This window comes from Podarcis filfolensis (assembly GCF_964270895.1).
Source record: "Podarcis filfolensis genome assembly, chromosome: 6".
Classification (NCBI taxonomy): Eukaryota; Metazoa; Chordata; class Lepidosauria; order Squamata; family Lacertidae; genus Podarcis; species Podarcis filfolensis.
This window is the reverse complement of record NC_139609.1, coordinates 30,031,601-30,054,703: the sequence shown is the minus strand read 5'-3', so window position 1 is coordinate 30,054,703 and position 23,103 is coordinate 30,031,601. Positions and strand designations below refer to the sequence as shown.

The following is a 23,103-nucleotide window of genomic DNA, read 5'->3' as shown; positions in this document are numbered from 1 at the left end:
CTTTTAAGGGGCGGACCTGGGGGCGGCGCTTAACCCCCGTCTCGCGCCTCCTTTCCCCTCGATCCCGCCCACCCCGCGCTCCTCCCGCCCAATCAGATGCCGGATCCGCAGCAGTGCCCGGCCGGGCCCGGCAGCGCCCTTACGCCGCCGCCGCCGCCTTGGCCGGCAGCTTCTGAGGCGGGCGCGCCGTGACGGACCGTCGCCGGGGGCACCGTCACCCCCCGCACGAAGATGAACATAATGGACTTCAATGTAAAGAAGCTGGCGGCCGACGCCGGCACGTTCCTCAGCCGCGCCGTGCAGGTAACGGAGAGGAGAAGGGCGACTAGAGCTGGCCTGGCTTCGCCTCAGCGGCGAGGAGGACAGGAGGGCGGCGGCTCCTCCGACCTGCCCCCCCCCTCCTCCCCGGGAGCCGTTGAAACCGTTGGTTGCGCGCGCCGCCCTTATTTGTTTATTCAAAGGCAGAGCTCGAGGGGGGGCCACACACACACACCCCTCCGCTAAGTGGGGCCTGGCCGGGCCTTGTCACGGCTTGGCAGCCTGGTGGCGCCTCGTCCTCTCTCTCTATCTCCCCACACCCCCGCGCACGTCTAAGCCGCCGCCCATCCGCTGTCGCCTTTCTGCGGGGCTGGAAGCCGAGAGTCGCCCTCCCTCCCTCCCTCCTTGGCCGGCCTTTAAGAGGCCTCAGGCCGGCTGTCTTCTCGGCGCCCGCGGCGGTGGGTGGGACGGGCCTGACCGCCTGTTACCGGCCTCAGGGGCTTACGCAAGACCTCCCCCTCTCCTGGGTGTGGGTCTCTCTCTCTCTTCCCCACCGCCGCCGCCCACTCCCTTCCCCTGGCCGGCTGTGCTAAGCCAACGGGGAAACGGGGCCTGCTCGAAATTTTGGGCATGGCCAGTGTTGCCTGTAGGCGAAGACTCGCAGCGGCCTAGTTTTTAGTGTTTGGCGTTTTATTACGTTTCTATATGTGTTGGAAGCCGCCCAGAGTGGTTGGGGAAACCCAGACAGATAGATGGGCAGGGGTATTAATATTATTATTAATAATAATTTATTAATTGATGGGTGGTGTGCTTTTAATATTACTTTTATTTATTAGAGAGGGGTGTTAATAATAATATAATGCTATAGTATAATATAAACATAATAATGTTTTTTGTACTACAACTCCCATCCTCCATAGCTAGCAGGAAATGTGGTCAGGGATGATGGGAATTGTAGTGCAAAAGACCCAGCTGGAGACCCAAGTTTGGGGAAACCCTGCTGTAGGCCCTCTCATGTGCTATCGGTGGAGGCAGACATATGGGGAGCGGAGGAGGATTGTGTCTTGTGGCCTTAATCTCCACACCTTTACCCACATTTCTGAGTGGTGTGAGGTGGCGGGGAATTGGGGCTTTTAAAATGGGGTGTTGCTTCCAGCTTAGCCTTGAATCGGGCTTCCTGTCTTACGCAAGCATTTCTACAGAACATCAGTGTGGTAGACCTCCCGCTACGTATTAAGAATTCACAACTTAATTCCAGGGTAGTGTTTCATATCTGACAGGACTTAATTAGAAATTACACAGTAACTACTTCCAGAAAGTGGAAATACATTAATCTCCCCCTCTCTCTGTGCTGCAAAGAGTGCCATTTCGTTGATCTGTTAAGTTCATTGAGCTAGTCTTGCCAAAACCTTTCCACACCACCTGTCTTCTCTTGCCCTTGGAAGCGCCTATCAAACATGCAAGCTGACTGGAAGTGCCATGTTCTAAGGAAGCATATAGTTACGCGATGCTGAGGACAAACTGTGCATGTGGAAGTGGTGCTGTTGTCCTTGTGAGCCTCAGAGGCACATTTCAATTGGGCTAGATGAAGAAAGGTGTTTGCCCAAGACCAACCACAGATCGGAAGACAAAGTGCTGGGTGTGTGTTGCAAACAATAAAACTCTGCAAATGAATCTTCCCTTTGCTTACCCACTAAACATTAATTTCCTTTGCATCAAAGATGTATCAGTTTTTCATTTGCCTCTTTCCAGCTCTCTTCACTCCTCTTTTTTCCAAATTAAAGGGTGAATAAAGGTATGAAGGACAGCTACTGTCCACCAGTACCTGATAACCAGCTATCCTGTGCCTACCACCTTTTCTCTACTAGGCTACAGTGTAGGCAGGAGTGAACCTTGTAGACCTCCTTTGCATCCATGTGCTAGCTCTGGTGCAGAGTCTCTTAAGCTAGAAAGGCCCCATGCTGAATGGCCACCTACTTTTGAACCTTCAAAAGCATGTTGTGATATGGCGGAAGATCTTGTGACTAAAAAAGTGGGGCTGAGGTATAGATCGTGCAAATACTATTTTTCAAATCTTTGCTTTCTAGGGTTCTTCTAAAAAGTTAACACTTTAATTAGGAATTACTATTTAAGCAGCAATTGTTTCATAGATTAGTGATTTTGTGCTGTTCCTCTTTTCCATGTGAAGTTTCTGCATCTGTAGCCTTCACAAGTACTGAAGAGATGACAAGACAAACTATCTTCTTATTTAGAGATCTTATGATGCCTGTCTTGTGATGTTTAATGTGATTAACGTTTCTGTGAAAAGGTTGTTTTTAATGTTTTTTCTCAGATTGGCTTGATTTCAAATAAATATATTGGTCTGAGTTAATCTGTTTCACTGGGTTTTTAACAACTCAGACCCATAAGTGGGTTAGAGAAGTGGGTTGTCATAGTAATATTTTTAACCACAGTTATCCACTTTCCTGTTAGCTTCCTGTCTCTTGTACATTACTCCATAATTTTTGGGAGGAATCAGTTGCATAATAGCTCCTAAGCACATTGGTCATGCATTTTTGACAGTGGCTACACATGCTCAGTTTCTTTTGTCAGTGCTATTTATAAGATAATCTTCCATCTTTTCTTCAAGGAGCTCAAGCTTTCTCTCAAGCCAAAACTACCTTAGGGCTGTTGGGATGATAAATGGGAGAAAGTAGCCCTAAGTTAATTTTGTCTTGAGAGAAAGTGAGTGACCCAAACTCACCTAGAGAACTTCATGACTGAGTGGTGATTTGAACCTAGGTTTCCCAAATCCTAGCTCAACGCTCCTGCTACAATTGCACCATAATGTCATGAAAGTTCATCTGCCACTAGATAAAAGAAAATCAGGGTAGTTAACATCATCAATAACAAACAATATAACTGTTGTTGAAGACAGCATTAAATAGCCAACAGCTCTGTGAATTGTGCTGAGAATCGTGGAATCCAAACTGTAAAACTTGTTCTTTAGGGGGAGAGCAATCCTATTCACAGCAACTTGAATGCTACCTCTCTGGAGAGATGAGCCACCTAACATCTGTCTTGTCAGGATCAAGTTTCTGTATGACCCTCATCTAGTCCATTACTGATGTCTAAGTAATAATTCAATATTTCCACTGAAGCTGGGACCAATGCAGTATGCAGCACAGCTAACCAGCAGCTCTTCTAGTATTAGCTAGTCAATAATAGATTTAGAAGAAAGTTGGAAGGCTTTTGTGTGGCCCTTCATCAATATACTCCTTTTAAAATAAAAACAGATGAAGTTATTTAATATGGTATCAAATATGCCATATGGTAGATGATATAATGCAGCCTTGTAGATAAAAGCAGGCATCATAGCACTATTCTAGGTTTCCTCTGCCTGGGATATGGAAGTGCAGAAATCTGGAGGAAGTTTTGACATGGAAGGAGAGTGGCCTGGGGCAGTTGCTGCTTACCCCAGTAAGTGACCCCAGTAAGTAAATTCTATTGACACTTCTGCATTTGTATTTGTAACCCTTTTAATTCTGTATTCTTTTAATAAGACCGCATTTATACACTTGACCTCTATGTAAAGTTTTGTGTTTAAGATTTGACTGAAAATAATATTCTTTGTCTTGAAATAAGACAAAATAAGTGTTGCATTCTTCCTTTGTGAAGTACTAGTTAGACATCAAGCCAGTTGGTAGCTTCATTTTCATAGCAGTTTGAAGGAATAAAATAGGGAAATTTCTCTTTCTTGGATAATATTTCTGTTATGACTTTTTTGTGTATTGATACTAATAAAAGTTGTATTTCTAGACTGTAACATGAAAAGTGATTTATTTGTTTGTTTAACCTATGTAGTTTACAGAAGAAAAACTTGGCCAAGCAGAGAAGACTGAATTGGATGCTCACTTAGAAAATCTTCTGTGCAAAGCAGAATGTACTAAGCAATGGACAGAAAAGGTTATGAAGCAGACAGAGGTGTTGTTGCAACCCAATCCAAGTAAGAAAAGCATGTTTTTATTTTGCTGTTGATGTTTACCAGGTAACACTTTGTGCATGCTACATAGGCCAGCCTTGTATTTAGCCAACCGGAATTCATTCTGGTTTGGTTCCTGTGCTAGTTGTGGAAGAAGACAAGACCCTTCTGCTATAGGTAGCAAAAGCATGCAGTGGGCTGGAGTAATGTCTCTCAGCCAGTTTGTTTGGCAGAAAACAGCTTTTCCAACTTGCTAAGGTGTTACTGCAAGCCTCTTAATAGACTAGTATATATATTTTGTAAGTTGGTTACTTTTTGGCCTATTTACAAGACTGACATAGCACAATCTGCTAAGTGGAGCACAGCTAGAACTTTTCTGTTGTTGACTATGGAGAGGCTTGTATTTGTAAACCTTATCTTTTGTGGTGAGCTGTGAAGCCTGGCTTCATGGAAAGTATTGGTTGCTGCTGCTTCAGTAACTGCAAAATGATCAGTAGCTTTATGACTTAAGAAAGTAAGTGTTTTGTTCTCAAAGACAGCTCTGTAGAATGATCTACCTCAGAGCAAGTGGCGTTGTTCAGCTCTGACTTCCCATTTCAATCTGAAAACAAAATACAATTTATTGCGAACTGAAGAGTAAAATGATGATGATGGGTACCTATTTGAACATCACTCCAGCTTTTACTTCACCCTAACTAGTGTTGGGACATATATGTGTGTGCAGAGGGAGAAATTTGAACCCTGGTGAAGCAGTAACTAGTTTAGTGCAATAAAACCAGTTTCCAGTCTGGAGCTAATTCTCCACTTGTTCTTTACAAAGATTTGAACAGTATATTGAATGAATGTTGCTGGTTATACTTTAAATATAAATCCCTAGCTTTTTAAGAAAAAAAATGGGTATAAAGTTGAATATTAATTATTTTTTAAAAAATAGAAACAATATTCCATTAAGATACAATAACATCTGAAAGGAAAATATCCTAGAATCAAATACCATCAATTGTTGTTGACATCTATCTGTTTCAAAAGACAATGGAGTGTGCCTCTGGGGTGAAGTCAAACCACTGGAGTATTACAGCACCCACTGTGGCTGCAGAGACCGATAACTTGTCATACTATCTTATCCAGACTTCAATATTCTCATTGGCATTTGTTTTGCTTTCAAGCTTTGCCTTTGAACTTTGGTCTTTTGAGGCTCATCCTGATTTCCTCAGTAAATGATTGCATGCTGGAAACTGTGGGATGCTTAATAAACAACAACCTAGCATCTGGTATCTTTTTTCCAGCCTTAATAACAAAAAAATGCCTACTACCTTCTCTGTAGTTCATGTTTGAGGTTGAGAAATTACTTTCTAGGCCTACAGCTTTGAAAGAGTGGGTTAGAAACTTAATTATATAAGGTTGATATGCAGTCATGGGCTAGGTGGCCTTATTGTATATTGAATCTTTTTCTTGAGTATGTGTGTGCGTTGAAGTTTCAGTCTTCTAATACTAGAAGACTGTTCATGGAAGAAGAGGGGTGAGAGGGTGTTCACTTGTTGCTCACTAATTTTTTTGTTGGTATTATTATTATTTATTAAATTTATAGACTGACTATTTATAGTCTGACTATTGAGGGCATGTGTTTGTTAGTGGAGTAGATCCACATTAAGAAAATTCAGTAATCTTACAGTTCACTACTGCTGGTCTATGTTTTTTATTCCCTCGGGCTGTTGGGGAATATCTTCTGGAAATGTATAGGGGTGAGGTATTTTTTTTTTAAGTGGCTACTTCGTTAATTAACATAATTCTGAAATGCTGATAGGACAGAAAAGGATATTTGGTCTTCAGTGTATTTGGCTATCTCTCAGAACTATATAAAGCTGCTGATTTTCTTAAAAAGGAGCTTCACACTTCTGAGCTTAGTCAGACAGCCCATCTGTTTGGAAATGGGAGGCTGTGATATGTCTCTTGAGTATTTGTATACTTAAATAGATTTCCTTATTTAAATCTTGAGTGATGATGAAATCTTTTAAAACTGACCTTTTTGCTGTATAGACAGGGATCCACAAACCTCCTTGACATGAAGGCTTCTATTTGTTGTGATATGAGTTCCCATATTCCATGTCAGAGAGGAGGATTTTTAAAAATGCTGCACTAAACCTTGTAACAGACAGAAGCAGAGACTAACATAGCTTCTGCTGTTTCAGTTCCCTATGCAGTTTATGCTGCCTCTGTCCCCCGTCTTCTGGTGTGCACACAGCATTTTGAAGGGTCAGTGGTGACCACGAGTTGTGGCTGGGTAGTAAGTGAAGAAAAATATGTGCAAAAATAGGCAAAAATGACTGGAGCAGTGTGAGTTTAGGTGCTGTTAACCATGATAGGGTTTTTTTAAATCATTTTTCACATTTGCAAGTCATACATAAAAAGGATGTTGGGTATTTCTTCTTCTTCAAAAAAGCTGCCATCAAGCATTAGCACTTAACAGCATTATTTGAGATTTCAAATAAATGCTTTTTACGTTGGCCAGTAACTTACAATTGGTTGTGTTCTCTTTTGCTAGATGCTAGAATGGAAGAGTTTGTCTATGAAAAACTAGACCGCAAAGCTCCAAGTCGTATGAATAACCCAGAAATACTAGGCCAGCACATGATTGATGCTGGGAATGAGTTTGGTCCTGGAACAGCATATGGTAAGTAACAACTATTTCATATTACTTGAGCATCCGGGACTAAGAATTGTTGGTGTGATAGCAACTTGTGCTGATTGCACTGAGGAGTCAGTGTATACAGGATTGCAGTGGCATTTAATTAGGAATATGTACAAGATGGCAGTCTTGTATTAGAAACTATGGGTGAGTGGTGCTTCTGTAAGGATGGTTTATTCTGAAGCTGTACGTCGACCAGGTTTGAGAACTTGAAACTGACTTGAAATGCAAAATGCAATATTGAAAGTAAAACTTAGAGCATGCTATAAAACAATGCAAATACAAAACACGCTCAGTGACATCGTGAAAAGTCACTATGTCAACATTTCGTGCTTTACGTTTCTGTAATTGTAGGTGGGTGGCTATGTTAACTCATACTGGAACGACTTTTCTGTTGCAGGAAATGCTCTCATTAAATGTGGAGAAACGCAAAGACGAATTGGAGCAGCAGACCGAGAACTAATTCAGACATCTGCAATAAACTTCCTCACACCTCTGCGAAATTTTATAGAAGGCGATTATAAAACAATTACTGTAAGTTGTGAATATGATTCCTTAACTTTAAAGAAGTAGTTCCAAATGCATAAAGAAGTATCAATTTGATTTTGTGTCATTCAGCATTATTCTTGAGGGGTTCCTACTACAAAAAAGTGACCTAGAGGACTTTAACCATTATATAACAGAGAGAGAACAGGAAGGGCCAAGTGGCTTATGCTTCTCTATTTTCTCTAAAGTGAACCTTTTCCATGTACTCACATGCAATTTTCTTCAACTTTCGCAGAGGGAACGCAAATTATTACAAAATAAAAGACTAGACTTGGATGCTGCCAAAACAAGACTGAAAAAGGCTAAATTAGCAGAAGCTCGAGCTGCAGTAAGTAAAATTTATCTCCAAAAATGTTCAGAATATTGTTGACTTGTTACGTGGTGTTCATGGTTCAACATGTAGCCCTTAAATCTTGAATTAACCAAGTGTCAGTAAATATAGATATAAAAACAGGGTTAACCAGAAGTTCTTTCTGTCTCTCTTTCTCTGGCTGTGAACAGACTAGGAGCAGATCTCTGTTTGGTCTGCAGTGAGATTTTGTAAAGGGAAGCCTTGCCACTCTACATCCCCAATCTTTCCCGCACCATACAGCTTGGAAGCAGATAACGTTGGGTTGAAATTTAAATGGTTTCATGAAGGGTATTTCAATACCAGGGAACTTGGATTGCTTTAGGAAAGATCTCATAAATACAGTTCCCAGGCACATCTTCAAGTAAGATTAGGGAAGGATACTAACTCTCTATTGACTGCAACTCCAAGGTGCTTATCAGTGGGGAAGACACCTGACTACAACGATGGTATACCAAACTTACATTTCAGCTGATCACGGATACTATAGCTATGCTACATATGATATACTTAAATAGATATGTATACATTAGCTTTGGAAAGGAAGTCTCAAAGTTGTGTGCCTATGTTCATAATTTGTAGCTCATTTGCTACCTGAATGAAGAAAAATCCTGAGTTTGTAAAAGTATGTACCTGGTCACCTTGAAGCTCATTTTATTGACATAGGAAGCCAGATAAGGGACAATAGGAAAGCAGTGATAGGTATTGAACCCAGAAAGTAGGACTAGTATTCTACAAGTTTCCATTGGCTACTTTAGAAGGCTATGCTCCAGGCATTTAATATAGTATGTTAGGTTAGACCTCGTGTTTTCAATTTTTTCAGACATTAATGTGTTTGGTAATATAATGGAGGCCGCATCTTCTATTCTCGTTCTCTGGCCTAATTGATTTGGTGAGCAATAGTGAGTATATGAAGCATCTTAAGGCTTTTAAACTTATTTCAAATAGTACTTGGTTCAACATGTGGAAATGATACTGGAAAAGAATACATGAAGCATAATGGGTTTGCTGTTTATTGTTTGCTTTTTTGTGTCTTGCGTCTCTGACATTGCAGTAGCACTTAATGATCAACAATTTATCTTCTTTCATAAAATAACATAATTTTGTTTTTATGCACTTTAAGCAACTAAACCTGTCTCCACCTGAAGAAAATAACATTATGGTAAATGTCTCATACATGCTCAACTTGGTGCATGTAAAATGGCTACAGGTTTGTTGGCCTCTTGTCTTCATAACATTTCTTCAAGTGTTTCCTCTTGCTTTCTGTTGATATGTACTGCCCATCCAAATTCCTTGAATGAGAGATTACACCAGATCAACATATTTACATCAGATCAACAGGTTTATATAATACCTTATTGACTTCAACACTTCTTCTGTGTACAGTCTTTGGAAAATAAAATAATATGTCAAACTAAATGTTGACTAAAACAGCAGACTAAATTATTTTATTACTTGAGTCTGCTTTTCTTTCAATGATATGAGGCTTTAGCAAATTGTCCAGTTATGTGGTGCTTATTTCTAAGCATAAGATCCAAAAGCTCAGCTTGTTGTGTGGGTTATCCAGTACAACTCTTTCTGCAGGGTATGCTTTTTGTCTTAATATGTCTGAAGCATGTCAGTCTTAAAATCAGAGGGATATTTGCATATTTGTCTAGAAACACTGAGGACATTTCTAAGCCTAATGGAAACTCTAAGTAAAAGACTTTTGTATGGACTCAAGTTGTACTGGACTCTCTTATTGCCTCAAACGATTCACAAGGAAATATGTTCCTTGTTTACTATTTGAATGCCAACTTCCTTCCTCAGAGTCCCCCTCTTCATTAACTGCAACTTTTCCTGTAATATCTGAAAAAAGAGAAGTTGCTCATTGTACTGAAATTTCATCAACGAACAGATAATCCAGCGTAAATGAAATATGGAGTAAGAACTTCTGAGTTGCATTTGGAACTTTTCTCCAATTCAGCCTCATAAGGAACACTGGGAACTGTAATTTAAGGATGCTGGAAATTGCAGCTCTGTGAGCAGTAATCTACAGTTCCCAGGATTCTTTGGGGTTAGCAGTGTTTTAAATGTATCATGAGTGCTCAGCCAAAGGCTGTCTAGAGTGAAGACTATATTAGTGGGAAAATGGGATAGAATTTTTCTATAACCATTCAAATGACCTAAAGATCTAAATTATTGATTTGATCTGATAAAGACAGGCTTGGATGGCAAGAGAAATCACTGGTGTTTCCTCTATCATTGTATTAGCCGTTGTTGTGATGGACTTTGCTTGTGTAGGGCACCTTTTCATAAAGATCATCCATGCATTTGTTCATAATTCAGGCAAATTGTACCTTAGACTGTGGTCTTCGTTTGCTTTGAAAGTAATATGTTTTAGCTGGTTTCTTTTAAAACTATTCTACTTATTTCACACAATGGGTTGGATCTTGAGATCTTGTGGGCAGAGTTCTGCTCACAGAATGAGGTGGGGAGAGGTAGTGTTCTTAGCCTAGATCTACCCTACCCATGTGCTCTAGAGGAACAATAGGAGGAGGAGCTGCAGGGAAAAGGGAGAATCAGGGTTGGGTGAGTTCCTTTCCATGAACAGGAACCTCCTTTCTGCAGACAGAATGACCCATTCCATCCATAGAAGGGGTACTCTGCATCTTAGACACTTAAGGGTACTGTTGTAAGAAATTTTGTATTTAGCAGGCAGCTTCTTTCAGCTGAAGTCAATTTGGAGGGTAGAATATGCTTCATATGCCATTCTAGTTATAGCTAGCTTCTTCTGAGAATAGCTGGGAATAAAGATGTTACAAAAAGTCTTCAGCTCACCAGCCAGTTTCCTCTGCTGCTAAAGTCTTCTCAAATGCACTATTCTTGTCATTAAATATAATGGAATTAGATAATAAATTTGGAAAATAGGTATGCATACTTAAAATACAGTATTACATTGGTAATACCCTGTGTGAGCCATAATAAAATTCACTAGTTAGAACCTTAACTAGTATACAAGCAAAGATGCAGCTCTGTTTGTTATCAAGCACATTACAAACACTATAGGTAAAGTGAATAAGGAAATCAGTACAAGAAATATGTGAAAGAACACTGAGTGCAAGTTCACCAGACAAATTCTTCATACTGTTGTTTCTCCACTTCTTTATGCATACAAGGTTTGGGCAGAGGAAGTAACAAAAGTAAGTAATCTAACTGAAGCTGTTGGTTATGAAATACCATAATGTTGAGATCTGATTCAGCATGGATCTTGTCCCTGATATCAAAGGGTTGGTATTGATTATATGCAATTTGAAGTGGCAATGGCAAAATGATCCACATAACATGTGGGAAATAAATCTACCAGAAAAGAGGGGTGGGTGTTTATGAAGATGTTAAAACATGTTTTTTTTCCCTTCTGAATATGACAAGAACTTTAATAACACATGGTAATTCTCTGATCCTCAATCCAGGCAACTACCCATCTGACATGCCTGAAACTAGTAGCTCAACACACTTTCTCATCAGAGCAATCAATGTTCCCATTCTGTTTATAGAAACATATGAAACTGTAAAATATTAAACATCCCACCATGTATGCAACCAAATCCTATGAATCTTCTTCATAACTTGTTTTCTTACTTAACTTGCATTGCCCTATTTTTTATTGTTGTTTAGAAAGGTGCAATTTTAGGGCCAAGTCTCAAATGTCGCTGCTTAAGACTACTTAATGTTCACATGAATACTTATTATTGAACTCAATAGCTGCATTACTACTCAGCATTTACTATTCACCTTATGTTTTCCCATTCTCTAAAGAGCTTTGAAACTATAATTACTCAGAATATTGCCTAGTGTTATATTCTGCAGTCAGAATAAACAACATACATGGGAAAAACAAGTAGCCTTCATTTCAGCTATTAACATACAACTAAAATTATGTACGGGCCTTTTCTTATCATACATTGCTGTATTTCCCTGTATACTGAAATGAAAATGCAGCTATTACAGTCAGGTTAAAAGTAGGCTTAGTAAAAAGTACTCTGTACAAAAATGGAAAACCACCACAAATAATGCAAGGAAATCTAGACGCCTGGCAGAATATGCCATAGGATCATGAACAATGGATGTTAGATGTTGTGGGTTTATTCCATACAAATACAGTGGTACCTCAGGTTAAGTACTTAATTCGTTCCAGAGGTCCGTACTTAACCTGAAACTGTTCTTAACCTGAAGCACCACTTTAGCTAATGGGGCCTCCTGCTGCCGCCGCGCCACCGGAGCACAATTTCTGTTCTCATCCTGAAGCAAAGTTCTTAACCTGGAGCACTATTTCTAGGTTAGCGGAGTCTGTAACCTGAAGCATATGTAACCTGAAACGTATGTAACCCACGGTACCACTGTACTGCAGGACAAGATTGATTGAACAGTATTTCTCCTGCTTAAAGGAGGCTCTCCAGGATAATCTTTGAAGCTGGAACAGTTGGCTAGCCCTTCATGTTAGTAAGCAATGTTTTGCCTTGATCAGAGATGGTGAGCTCTGGCAGATGCATTGTGCTAATTCTTTTCAGCATGATAAGTGGCTTGCTTGAGGGTTTTTAAAACCACTTTCTCAGTGTCAATTTACAAGCTTCCTAACAGGTTTTGACATCAAGTGAGAAATGCAATTCTGTAGGTGTTTTGGAACGGCTGTTCAATACCGTGAAATAGTAGAATATACTGACTATCCCCTACCACTTACTGAAATATAAATTGAATGATGGGACCAGGTGTGACAATGGATTACTTGTAGGCAAAGCACTGTGGTGCAATCCACATTAATTTCAAGCAAATCTAAGTGCACAGTTAAAGCTCTTACATTGATTTTTAGTGGCATTTGCTCTTATTTTCTCCACCCTAGCAGCATAATTAATTTTATGTATCAAAATCTAAGTGAAATATATCTTACAGTCTGAACAGGAAGTCAGAATAGCCCAGAGTGAGTTTGACCGTCAAGCAGAAATTACTAGACTTCTGTTGGAAGGCATCAGCAGTACACATGTAAGTACTAAGTAGAAGAAAATACACATCTCATAATAGTTTGTAGAAGACTACGTAATCTTATACAACTAGAAATAATTTCTAAAAGTTGGTGTGATACATGTATAAGAACTATTGAAGATGAGAAAATCAAGTGATTGTACAAGCACTATGACAATATTTCAATTACCTCTATCCAAAGAGCACTGGAGACTCATTGGGTTATTTTAGTTATGGAGGTTGAGGTAAAAGCTTCTCTCTCCTGACTAAAGGCATCTGGCAAAATAAACAATAACCAATGAAAAATCATGCCCTGAAGTTAGAATCATAGGGTTGGAACTCCCCATGTCCAATCTCAGTGCAGGGTCTGCTATGCAGGTTGCATCTATGACAAACGCCTATCCAAGTTCTGTCTAAATATCACTGACAAAGGAGACACCAGCATTTTCTGTTCTATCATTGAACACTACTACTAATGTTCGGCCAAAACCTGCTTCCCTGCTATTTTCACCATTGCTAATAGTTCTGCTGTCTAGAGTAGCAGACAATAAGTTTGCAGGATGGCCCATCAGATATTTTGAAGAACACTATCCTATCAGTTTTTAAGGTCAGTCTCCCGTTTTTATATTTAAAAAGGTTCACAGATAGGATAGTTCAAGTCCAGCATGTCAGTCTTTGGCTATCTTCCTAAGCACTTTATTTGAGATAGTTACTGAAGTTGGACATTTTTGTTTGGGCATATTGGAAGCAACCTTTAATATAAATACAGTTATCTGGAATCACCATGAATTCATGTCAAACTTGCAATCTGACTAGAACTCTCTAATTGTTGCAAGCTAGTTAATGCAACACAGTATACACAGTTCTGTACTGATACTTAAACTCCACTGCATTCCAGGCACATCACCTTCGCTGTTTGAATGATTTTGTAGAAGCTCAGATGACGTATTATGCACAGTGTTACCAGTATATGTTGGACCTTCAGAAACAGCTTGGAAGGTAAGGAAATTATAGTCTTCATAGCTACTTTCCTAAATTGCATGTGCAGCGTTGCTAGAAGTACCTCTAATTGAAGGGTAGCTTGGAGGACAGCTAAGTTGATGCTGCTTCACTTCATTGTTCTGACAGGCCAATTTAACTCCAGAAGTTGCTACAGTGATCAGATAAGGAAGAGAAATTAGTGGAAGTAATAGTCTCTTTAATAACCCTCCTTCGGTGACTTTTTAGACATCTGAGGAAATGGTCTGACATATCACAGTAACAGGTCAGCAGGTATAACATATGGATGGCAGAAGAGAGAGCTATGAATAAGTACTGTGGACTTGAATTGCTCACAGGCTTGCACTGAAGTACAGCTAGGCTTGTCCTGGTGTATTTGGATGGATGCAGCAAGCCCAGCAAAAGAGGTAAAATGCTTTACAGCAAATAAAAAATGCTGCCTACTTTCTAGGCAGAGGGAGTTCAGCACATTTCTTGTAATTCACAACAACTGTCCTGCTGGATAATTACTTCCATGTTAGCAAACAGTTGTCACATTCACTAAAAGCCAGTCACTAATGGGCAGCTGCATCTTGGCCTACTAAAAGAAGGCCTTGACCTGGTTCGAAAATATTTCTGGGAGCTTGCCAGAGAAAACAGCAGCTTACAAAGTGCACAAAGCTACTATATAGATAGAGAGGGGTGTGTGTAAAAAAATAGAGAGAAAATCTTACTGCAGAAAGTCATAGGTTTAAAGCAGCAGACGAATATGTAAACTGTAAACTTGTAGTCACTTTCGTTTTCAGAATAACTGCATGAAGTCATTCAGTGTTTAGATATATCAGTTTGCCTGATCAAAGTATCTTAATCCTCTTTTCCCTTAGTAGCCTAAAGCTTGGTCTTCTTTTGGAATGTGTTTCTCTGTAGCTAATGATTTCTTTGCCAGAAAAGCCTTTTAGAATTAACTGTAGTTATTCCAGCAACAATTTCCTGTTCTTGAAAGTGGACAGTCTTCTGCAGTTTGAATGTGTTGTCTTAAGGAATATGGTAATTAAGAAAAGATTTTTAGTGCTTAGCAGTGTTGGATGTTCATGTGCTTGTGTATCGTGATAAGCCTTTATGGCTTATATGAGTCCTCTTTTGTTAAGTCATAAACAGTTCAAATTTTTCAAAGCTAACTTTGTAGACTTTTTATAATTCAAAAGAATCAGTTGTGGGCATGTTGCATGTGTGCCTTCAAATCCTTACTACCATTTAGAAAAATTGAGTTGAAGAAGGTTGGTGACAAGGCAAGATTCAGAAGGACTTTACTTTGTATCCAGTCGTATCATTGTAAATAGAAAAGATGTTCATTATTGATTCCTCTGGTTTGGTATAATTTCACATCATGGCTAGCCTGCTGAGGTACTTGATCTAACTGCTTGTGGTCTTGGGGCTGTGAAAGCATTTCTGCATAGAAATTCCCTCCCTTGCACATGCCAGTACTCTATAATCTCCCAGCTCCCTGTTGTCTGTTCCACTAGTGTGGAATATTTCTCTTCCACAACCTGTAAAAATGATTGTTTCAATACAATTTGTTTTACAGCTGGAATAAAATGGGTTCTTGTTGGTTTTTCCCTATCTTGTTGGACTTTACCTTTGCCCAACTTTTTGCTCTGCTGAGCTCTACAAAGCCCCTGTTGGTTTTTGTGCCCCAGGACTTCTTAAAAGAACCTGATCTACACAGTATCTGTTTCTCTAAAGTGCAAATAGATCCAGGAATGCCCCTTGAATGCTGTTTCTTGTAACACAATGGAGCCATATTAGGATTTTCCACGATGTATTCTTCATTGTTAAAGTTGATAGGGCAGGTTCTTGAGAATAGATTTCTGGAAAGGTTCTGAACAGGTCCAGTAACTTGTAATAAAGGTAGGATACAGGGGCACCCTTTTTTTCTGAATCGAGAAACAAATTAGGGATGACTACGTCTAAAGACCTATTCATTCTTAAGGAAATCAGCTCTGAGTGTTCACTGGAAGGACAGATCGTGAAGCTGAGGCTCCAATACTTTGGCCACTTCATGAGAGGAGAAGACTCCCTGGAAAACTGGAAAAGACCCTGATGTTGGGAAAGATTGAGGGCACAAGGAGAAGGGGATGACAGAGGACGAGATGGTTGGACAGTGTTCTCGAAGCTACCAGCATGAGTTTGACCAAACTCTGGGAGGCAGTGGAAGACAGGAGTGCCTGGTGTGCTCTGGTCCATGGGGTCACGAAAAGTCGGACACGACTAAACGACAACAACATCTAAAGAAGCATATAAGTGTACATCTCTCTTGCAGTGTCCTTCACACACACACCCCGCCCCCAGGCATTATTTATAGGCTTCCTTTGTGAGTTGTGGATCATGTTTGCAACTGTGCTTTGCTCACCTTGTCATAAGAGGTTTCTGTTGGAAGATAAGGAGAAGCCAGAGGTGGCATTTAACTAAAACGAAAGTATATGAATTGCTAATAGTAAGTGATAGATCTGGGTCATGAAATGCTCATGGTAACATTAGTATGTACCTTTCAGTACTATATTAATTTTGTGTTTCACAGCTTTCCATCTACGTTCCTTGCCAACAATCACCAGTCTTCGTCAAGCTGTGCTCCAAGTAGTTCCGTTTCTACTACAGCTGCCTCCTCTGCCTCTGTTACAGCCTCATTGTCCTCAATAAGCAATGCAGCAGCTACATCCAGCTTGGGTGAAGTGAAGTCCGCAAGCGGCAACAGAAAAGCCAGAGTTCTTTATGATTATGATGCTGCGAATAGCAGTGAATTATCACTTCTTGCAGATGAGGTACACTTTTTCTATTCTTATAAATAGAAGTAAACAAATTTAATGTTTTGCTAACAAAATGCAAAAGCCAATTCTCTGGTGTTACATCATCCAAGGCAATAAACATACATAAGTATCCATTTGACCGTTGCAACGTACCAGGAATTAGTAATGAGGAAAGAGTAGCTTCTTAGGGAAGGTTTCTGGTGTTACCAAGCAATAGACCAGGCATAGGCAAACTCGGCCCTCCAGCTGTTTTGGGACTACAACTCCCATCATCCCTAGCTAACAGGACCAGTGGTCAGGGATGATGGGAATTGTAGTCTCAAAACATCTGGGGGCCCGAGTTTGCCTATGCTTGCAATAGACTGACTGTAATATATATCGTATGACTATAGGATTACTTGGATGTTCCAGTCCCTGATTATCTTGCATGTAGCTATGCATCAGGAATAGATTAACATGTTAAATACTCATTTTTTGTGTAAAGCTATTTTATGTGCACACCTCTTTTGGAGATACTGCTGGGATTGCAAAATCTTTCAGCCTCCTGACCTGCCTATATATTTTGGAAAGTTGTTTCACTATGCATTTGGACCCCTCTTAGGATATCATAACTAAGTTTTGCATGATGGTTCCTGAGATCAAGGAGCAGGTTTTCATCTATGTTTGGATACAGATGGCAGACTGAAACTTCCAAAACTACACTGATTTTTTTTTGGGGGGGTGCCTCTTAACGTTCTTGAATATATTTTTGACATAAAGTGTTCTTTCTACTTGTCACTATACAATGCTCCAGGACACTAAGTACACACTACTTCGCCCATTATGTTATTTTACCTCTTAATATTTATATACAACCCAATAACAAAAGTTCTCCGGGAATTTATCAGTAAACAAATAAAACCATGACGTGCAAAAATGCAACCTAAAACTAGCAGCAGGAATAACATTAGTACAACTGATCCATCCCATAATACTTGTCTTCTGCATTTGTAAGAAACAGTGTGGCAACATCTAAACTTTGGAACTCCCTGCCCATTGACAACAGGCAGGTGCCTTCACTGCATTCTTTTCAGTGTGTGGGTATGTCATTCATATACCCAGATATGTGAATGTTGATGTGTGTTTTAATTTGTTTCAATTTATTGCTGTTTCTTTCATGTTTAGATAATAGTTTTTAACCGTTTTTCACTGTTTTTTTGTTTTATTCCATTTGTAAACCTCTTGGAGGTTTTTAACAATCAAGCAGTGTATCAATGTTATAAAATAAATAAAGGTAAGGTAAAGGTAAAGGGACCCCTGACCATTAGGTCCAGTTGTGACCGAGTCTGGGGTTGCAGCACTTATCATGCTTTATTAGCCGAGGGAGCCGGCGTACAGCTTCCGGGTCATGTGGCCAGCATGACTAAGCTGCTTCTGGCGAACCAGAGCAGTGCACGGAAACGCCATTTACTTTCCCGCCAGAGCGGTACCTATTTATCTGCTTGCACTTTGACGTGCTTTCGAACTGCTAGGTTGGCAGGAGCAGGGACCGAGCAACAGGAGCTCACCCCGTCGTGGGGATTCGAACCGCCGACCTTCTGATCGGCAAGTCCTAGGCTCTGTGGTTTAACCCACAGCGCCACCCATGTCCCTAAATAAATAAAAGTACTAACACATATATAGAGTGAACACTAGGCAGCAGCCCAGGTTTCTAGGATAGTGCCTACTTGCAAAGTAGAATTCACAAAATTTTCAGAAACAGATTATCCAATTTCTTCATTCATGACACAGGCATAAGAAATAAACACTGCTTTTTGTTTTTGTTTTAGGTAATAACGGTGTACAGTATGCCTGGCATGGATTCAGACTGGTTGATGGGCGAACGAGGAAATCAGAAGGGCAAAGTGCCTATTACTTACTTAGAACTGTTAAACTGAATAACTGGCTTGTATAAAGACTGCCAGTTATGGTGAGACCATATTTATATGCAATTAACTTTATATAAAACAGGTTAAGTGTCTTCCATGTTAACATCTTAAAGGATGTGAATACCAGCCATTAGAAATGGGCTTTTATGCCAATATTATTGCATGGTAGATACTCTTTTCAGATCTAAGTTGTTTAAAAGCTTTTACTTTATGTGCCAAGACTGTTTCTACAGAATTTTGTTTCTACTGGAATTTTCACTAATAACAAACTTCTGCTTTTGAGTAATCTAAACTGAAAATGGGAGGTATTGTTTTCTACAGAACTTTTCATAATGGCAAGCTTCTTCACCAACAATAAAATTGTTAAACAGTAACTTCTTTTGCTAAACAAATATTTGATGTTTAATGTCTTAAAGGGCTATGATTATAGTTATGCAGCTGAAGATTACACTTTTACTGAAAACATTAAATAGAATTCTGAAAGGAAATGCACAGCATAAAAAGAACCCTACTAGAGGCATCAGATTAAGGCGTGTTAAATTGAGTTTTCTGTACCCACAGTAGCCAACCAGATGTCTATGGGCAGCGCAAAAGCTGTTTGTGATTAACCAGCAACTGGAATTCAGAGACAATTTGCCTCCCAATTTTGGAGGTAGCTCAAAACTTAGTTCCATTTTAAAATATACTTTAAAAATCGATAACTCCAAATTTGTCCAGGTGGCATTATTCCAAATAATAGCTAATAGAACTATGGTGATCCCCATCAGAACACAAATGGTGTAAATACCACAACTCCTTTACAGGTTTTGTTGTTGTTACCATCACAGATGAAAATATCTAGACCACAAATTGTGCATTCACCAACATAACCTTTCATTATTTATGTATTTTGAAAAACTTTGATTTGAAAATAGTTCTTGATTTTATTTATTCACAAAATGTATTGTGTTCAGTCGTGTTAAAGAGCAACAGCATACAGCTGTCATGAGTGGTTTGGAGAGGAACAGTGAATATTAAGTTTTATTAAATACCATGATTTGGAAAAGAAGACTTCCAACATTTGAAGAACATTGGCTAATACAGTTGGTAATCAAATCCTGTGATGTCATCAGCTGTATCCAGTGTTGGTCCTACTCAGAGTAAGCCCATGGAAATTGACGGACATAACTGACTTAGGTGCATTAATTTCAATGGGTCTACTTTGAGAAGAGTTGAATGGAAACCTCGTATGATTAGAGGTGAGAATTCCGTGTTATCTGGGACTGCAAGATGCATGCTTCTTAGCTAAGCCTTCTGAAAAGCAATCCACTGACTGATGAGTGTGAGAGATAGTCTTGAGCTTGGCATATAGGGAGGGAAACTAATTGCTTGGCTTATTGACTGATGAATTACTTCCATGTATGAATTTGCCAGCGGTGATGGAAGGAACTAAATACTGATCCCAGAGTGGAGAGACTTGCCTGTATATTGCAGTAATTGGGGCAGAGGGAGAGGAGCAGCCGTTGCACATTTCAGCTGTAGTTCAAAGCGTAAAAGACTTTTCCTCAAAAAAGTAAGAACCTGAGAAAAGATTCTGAATATTCAAGTAAGTTCTGTACATTGAGGAAAATCAGAAATTGAATTTGCACATGCTACTGTACACTACTGGGCATTTTGACAGGAGGCATGCAGGAGTCAGAAAATGAAGAACAACAGAGGTCAGAAAGCTGGCTAAGTTATCCTTTCAGTAGTTCAAGGAGAGTATTCTGTAGTCTGCGTTTCTCCATAACTAGCAGAAGCAGAATAAACTAAAACATGAAACTGTGCCTGACCTGCAACCTGTATTCAGAATCCAGCTCTTCTTCTTTCAGAATTTTGATAATATTTTTAATACCTAGTACAGTTCTGTACATAATCTGTCCTTGGAATACCATTTTTGTGCCATTTTGGTAAAAACGCACAAACCTTCCTATGTGAGGTAAAAAAACACAGCCTATGACTAGTGACTATGGAAGAGAGTTTGGACAGCAAGAAGGGAATCCCAATTTGTAGTGGGGCTGCACACACACTCCCTCACCCACTAGCCGTGGAGCGGCTAAAAAGGTTTTGAGTATATGCAATTTTTGTGTGTACATGGAACCCTTAGAACCAAACCCCTATGTAAGGTGCAGGATTACTGTATACTGAAAGCTCAGCAGCTAATGACAGTGTTCTCGGCTGTTCTTTGTTTATATTTGCTTTTTGGAATAAATATGGCCAATTTATTAGGGACAATATAGGGTACAATTGCAAGTGCAGCGAAATCTTTTTCCAGGGTCTATGACGTGATTGCATTTGCAGCTTTTGTTGTCAGTGAGAGAATGCTGTTTCGGGCTGCGATGCCCTTGCTTTCCTCTAGCTATTTGTCAGATTGTTTGGCAACCTTCACAGCACACTTCAAGGCAACAGAAAACTTTTAATGAATTCTCACCTAACGCTTGTGGAAAAGTTTAAAAATACTTTTCTTGATTGTCTACTTGTGAACCAGGTGTGCTGTACTGGGAAGGGCGAGCTGGTAAGCCCTGAATGATTACCTACTTATATCAAACTGGATATTGGTGTTCTCCTTGGCTACTTAAAATAAATTGTCTGAATTGTGAACTGAGGCTCTCAATGACACATGTATCTTGAATATGTGGTACCACACCCAGCTGAGCTATGAAACCAGTATTGGAGCTTTTGGAACAAGTCTATAAAAGGAAGACTGTGTATGCCTCATCTGCAGGACATATTCTCCCTTGTATCTAACCAAGTGGCTGGACTACTGGGACCAAGATCACACACTTGTAGGCACTTAATATCTTTACACTTCATATGTTGAACAGATAGATGATTTTAGACATAATATATTAAGTCATGGAAAGAGGTAAATGTTCCTATTTTGAAAAATTGAATGTACCCTTCTACATTCAGGAAGAGATACTAAAACAGCTTCATACATAATTTGCCATTCAGAAGAATTCAAAATGAAGAAAGACTTATACTTACAAGAAATTGAAAAAGAGGAAGAATGGGGAAGGGATGTACCAATAGAGGGGACCTCAACTATATTGTTTCTCATATGAGGTCTTACCAAAAGAATTCTAGGACTTGCCACCTGTTCTACCTTTTCCAGGTCTGTTGCATGGGAAAATTGTGAGCTGTATCCACACAGTACATTGCTGGGATCGAAAGCGTTCTCTTGGCATGCAATGGCATGAACACCACACTCCCCATTTTCATACATGGCAGTAGTTTTGCACTATATGGAATATTGGTTGAAAAGTTCCCCAATCTTTCAGTGGGGAGGCGTGTTGTGGAATACTCTGTGCCCAAGTTTATATGAAAATGCCTCTGCAGTTCTTTGGTCCCATACCCATACCTGACCTTGAATAATTTAGCTTTCCTGTACTTAATGAATCCAGAAGTATTTTTAGAAGGATTTAAAAAGAAACTTCTGAAATGACTGCTCATGGTCTAACTACTTTGCACACCATAGGGTGCAATAAAAGTCTTGCCACTCTTGCTTAGCATCTTAGGCTGTGTTAATAGCTTCTGCTTTTGTTCAGACTTGATTGCGACTAAAGGAAACAATTATAGGCAGCCCATTGTTCCTAGAGAACTTTGTCAAGGCTGTGTCCTGCTTTCTGCATGGCATACCACACAAGAATGGGAGGGTGGCATGATTGCATATTACCAAGGGAAGAGATAGCGTCAGATTGCACCACTGGTAGCACATTTCAATCAGTGAAGCCAAACTGTTAAGAGTGATGTCAACAGTTAACCTGTTATTTTGCTAGTCAGTACTACATTGAAGGTGTTTCTTTGATTTCTGTTGTAAACAGTAACTAAACCCAGCAAATGGCAGGATTCTGCACTATGCACAAGGTTTTATGTTCATGGAGAACAGGGAGCTTACAGCTGGCCTGTACATGTACCTTCTTCCTCCACTGTTTTGCAGTCATTGCTATTTTGCAGCTGGGATATTTTGGGCCAAACCAAAAAACAATGTGTGGTGATCTCATGCACAAGTTTCCCCCCATTTTCCCCATGGAATTCCTCCACCCACACCCACCCCCAAAACAAACATATTTGGAAGAAATCACACTGCTGCCACATACACTGACTGGCTTTCATCTGGGCTCAGCAGATTCATGGTGCAGGTATGTCACAACCCTCACCCTCTCTGATCACCCATTTCTGATCATTGCCTCTTTCTACTGTTTAATGATGTGGAGGTGATGGCAGCTGGTCGGAGGCGGAAAAACCTGCCCTGAACAATGGAGTCAGTTGGATGGATGCTACCCTTGACTTTTCGGCATGGTGTGGTAGACGTCTGGTGAACAGAATTGCAGAATTACTTTGTGAATATTAACTCTTATAAATAGTTTGCTGACAAGACTCACTGTTGGGAAATGCATCGGTACCCAGATTATGCAGTCAGTAAAGCAAATGCTTAGGAGCCCCTCCACCCTCCCCTACAGATCAGAATTGCCTTATATATATATTTTTTAGAAATGTGAAATGGGTGTCTGACATGAGCAATTAAGGGAATCTCGTTAGAATTGCAAAAATGGAATTAAGGCTTTCAAATGTCTTTACACAGTTGTGGGCAGAAG

The 23,103-nt window shown here is 39.9% G+C and overlaps 1 protein-coding gene and 1 long non-coding RNA gene across 6 annotated transcripts in view; one reads left to right on the top strand and one right to left on the bottom strand.

The window, feature by feature from the left end:
• The first annotated feature begins 184 nt into the window (after nt 1-184).
• SH3GLB1 (SH3 domain containing GRB2 like, endophilin B1) lies at nt 185-21,106 on the top strand. 5 transcript variants are annotated; one of them, XM_083620716.1, is made up of 11 exons: nt 185-303; nt 4,102-4,243; nt 6,762-6,890; nt 7,306-7,439; nt 7,687-7,779; nt 8,924-8,962; nt 10,959-10,982; nt 12,730-12,819; nt 13,697-13,797; nt 16,355-16,595; nt 18,389-21,106. In XM_083620716.1, exons 1-11 carry the CDS (start codon nt 232-234, stop codon nt 18,494-18,496), a joined length of 1,173 nt encoding a protein of 390 aa, XP_083476842.1. In that variant the 5' UTR covers nt 185-231; the 3' UTR covers nt 18,497-21,106. The 5 variants fall into 5 exon arrangements, with proteins under 5 accessions (XP_083476842.1, XP_083476841.1, XP_083476843.1 ...); XM_083620715.1 differs by having other exon boundaries at nt 8,924-9,010; XM_083620719.1 differs by lacking the exon at nt 185-303 and adding an exon at nt 696-716 and having other exon boundaries at nt 8,924-9,010.
• The window catches only part of LOC310765608, a 115,078-nt gene continuing 103,169 nt past the window's right edge, over nt 11,195-23,103 (bottom strand). Inside the window, exon 2 of the long non-coding RNA XR_014549670.1 lies at nt 11,195-12,094. This is a non-coding gene — a long non-coding RNA (uncharacterized lncRNA). The remainder of the gene's footprint in view (nt 12,095-23,103) is intronic.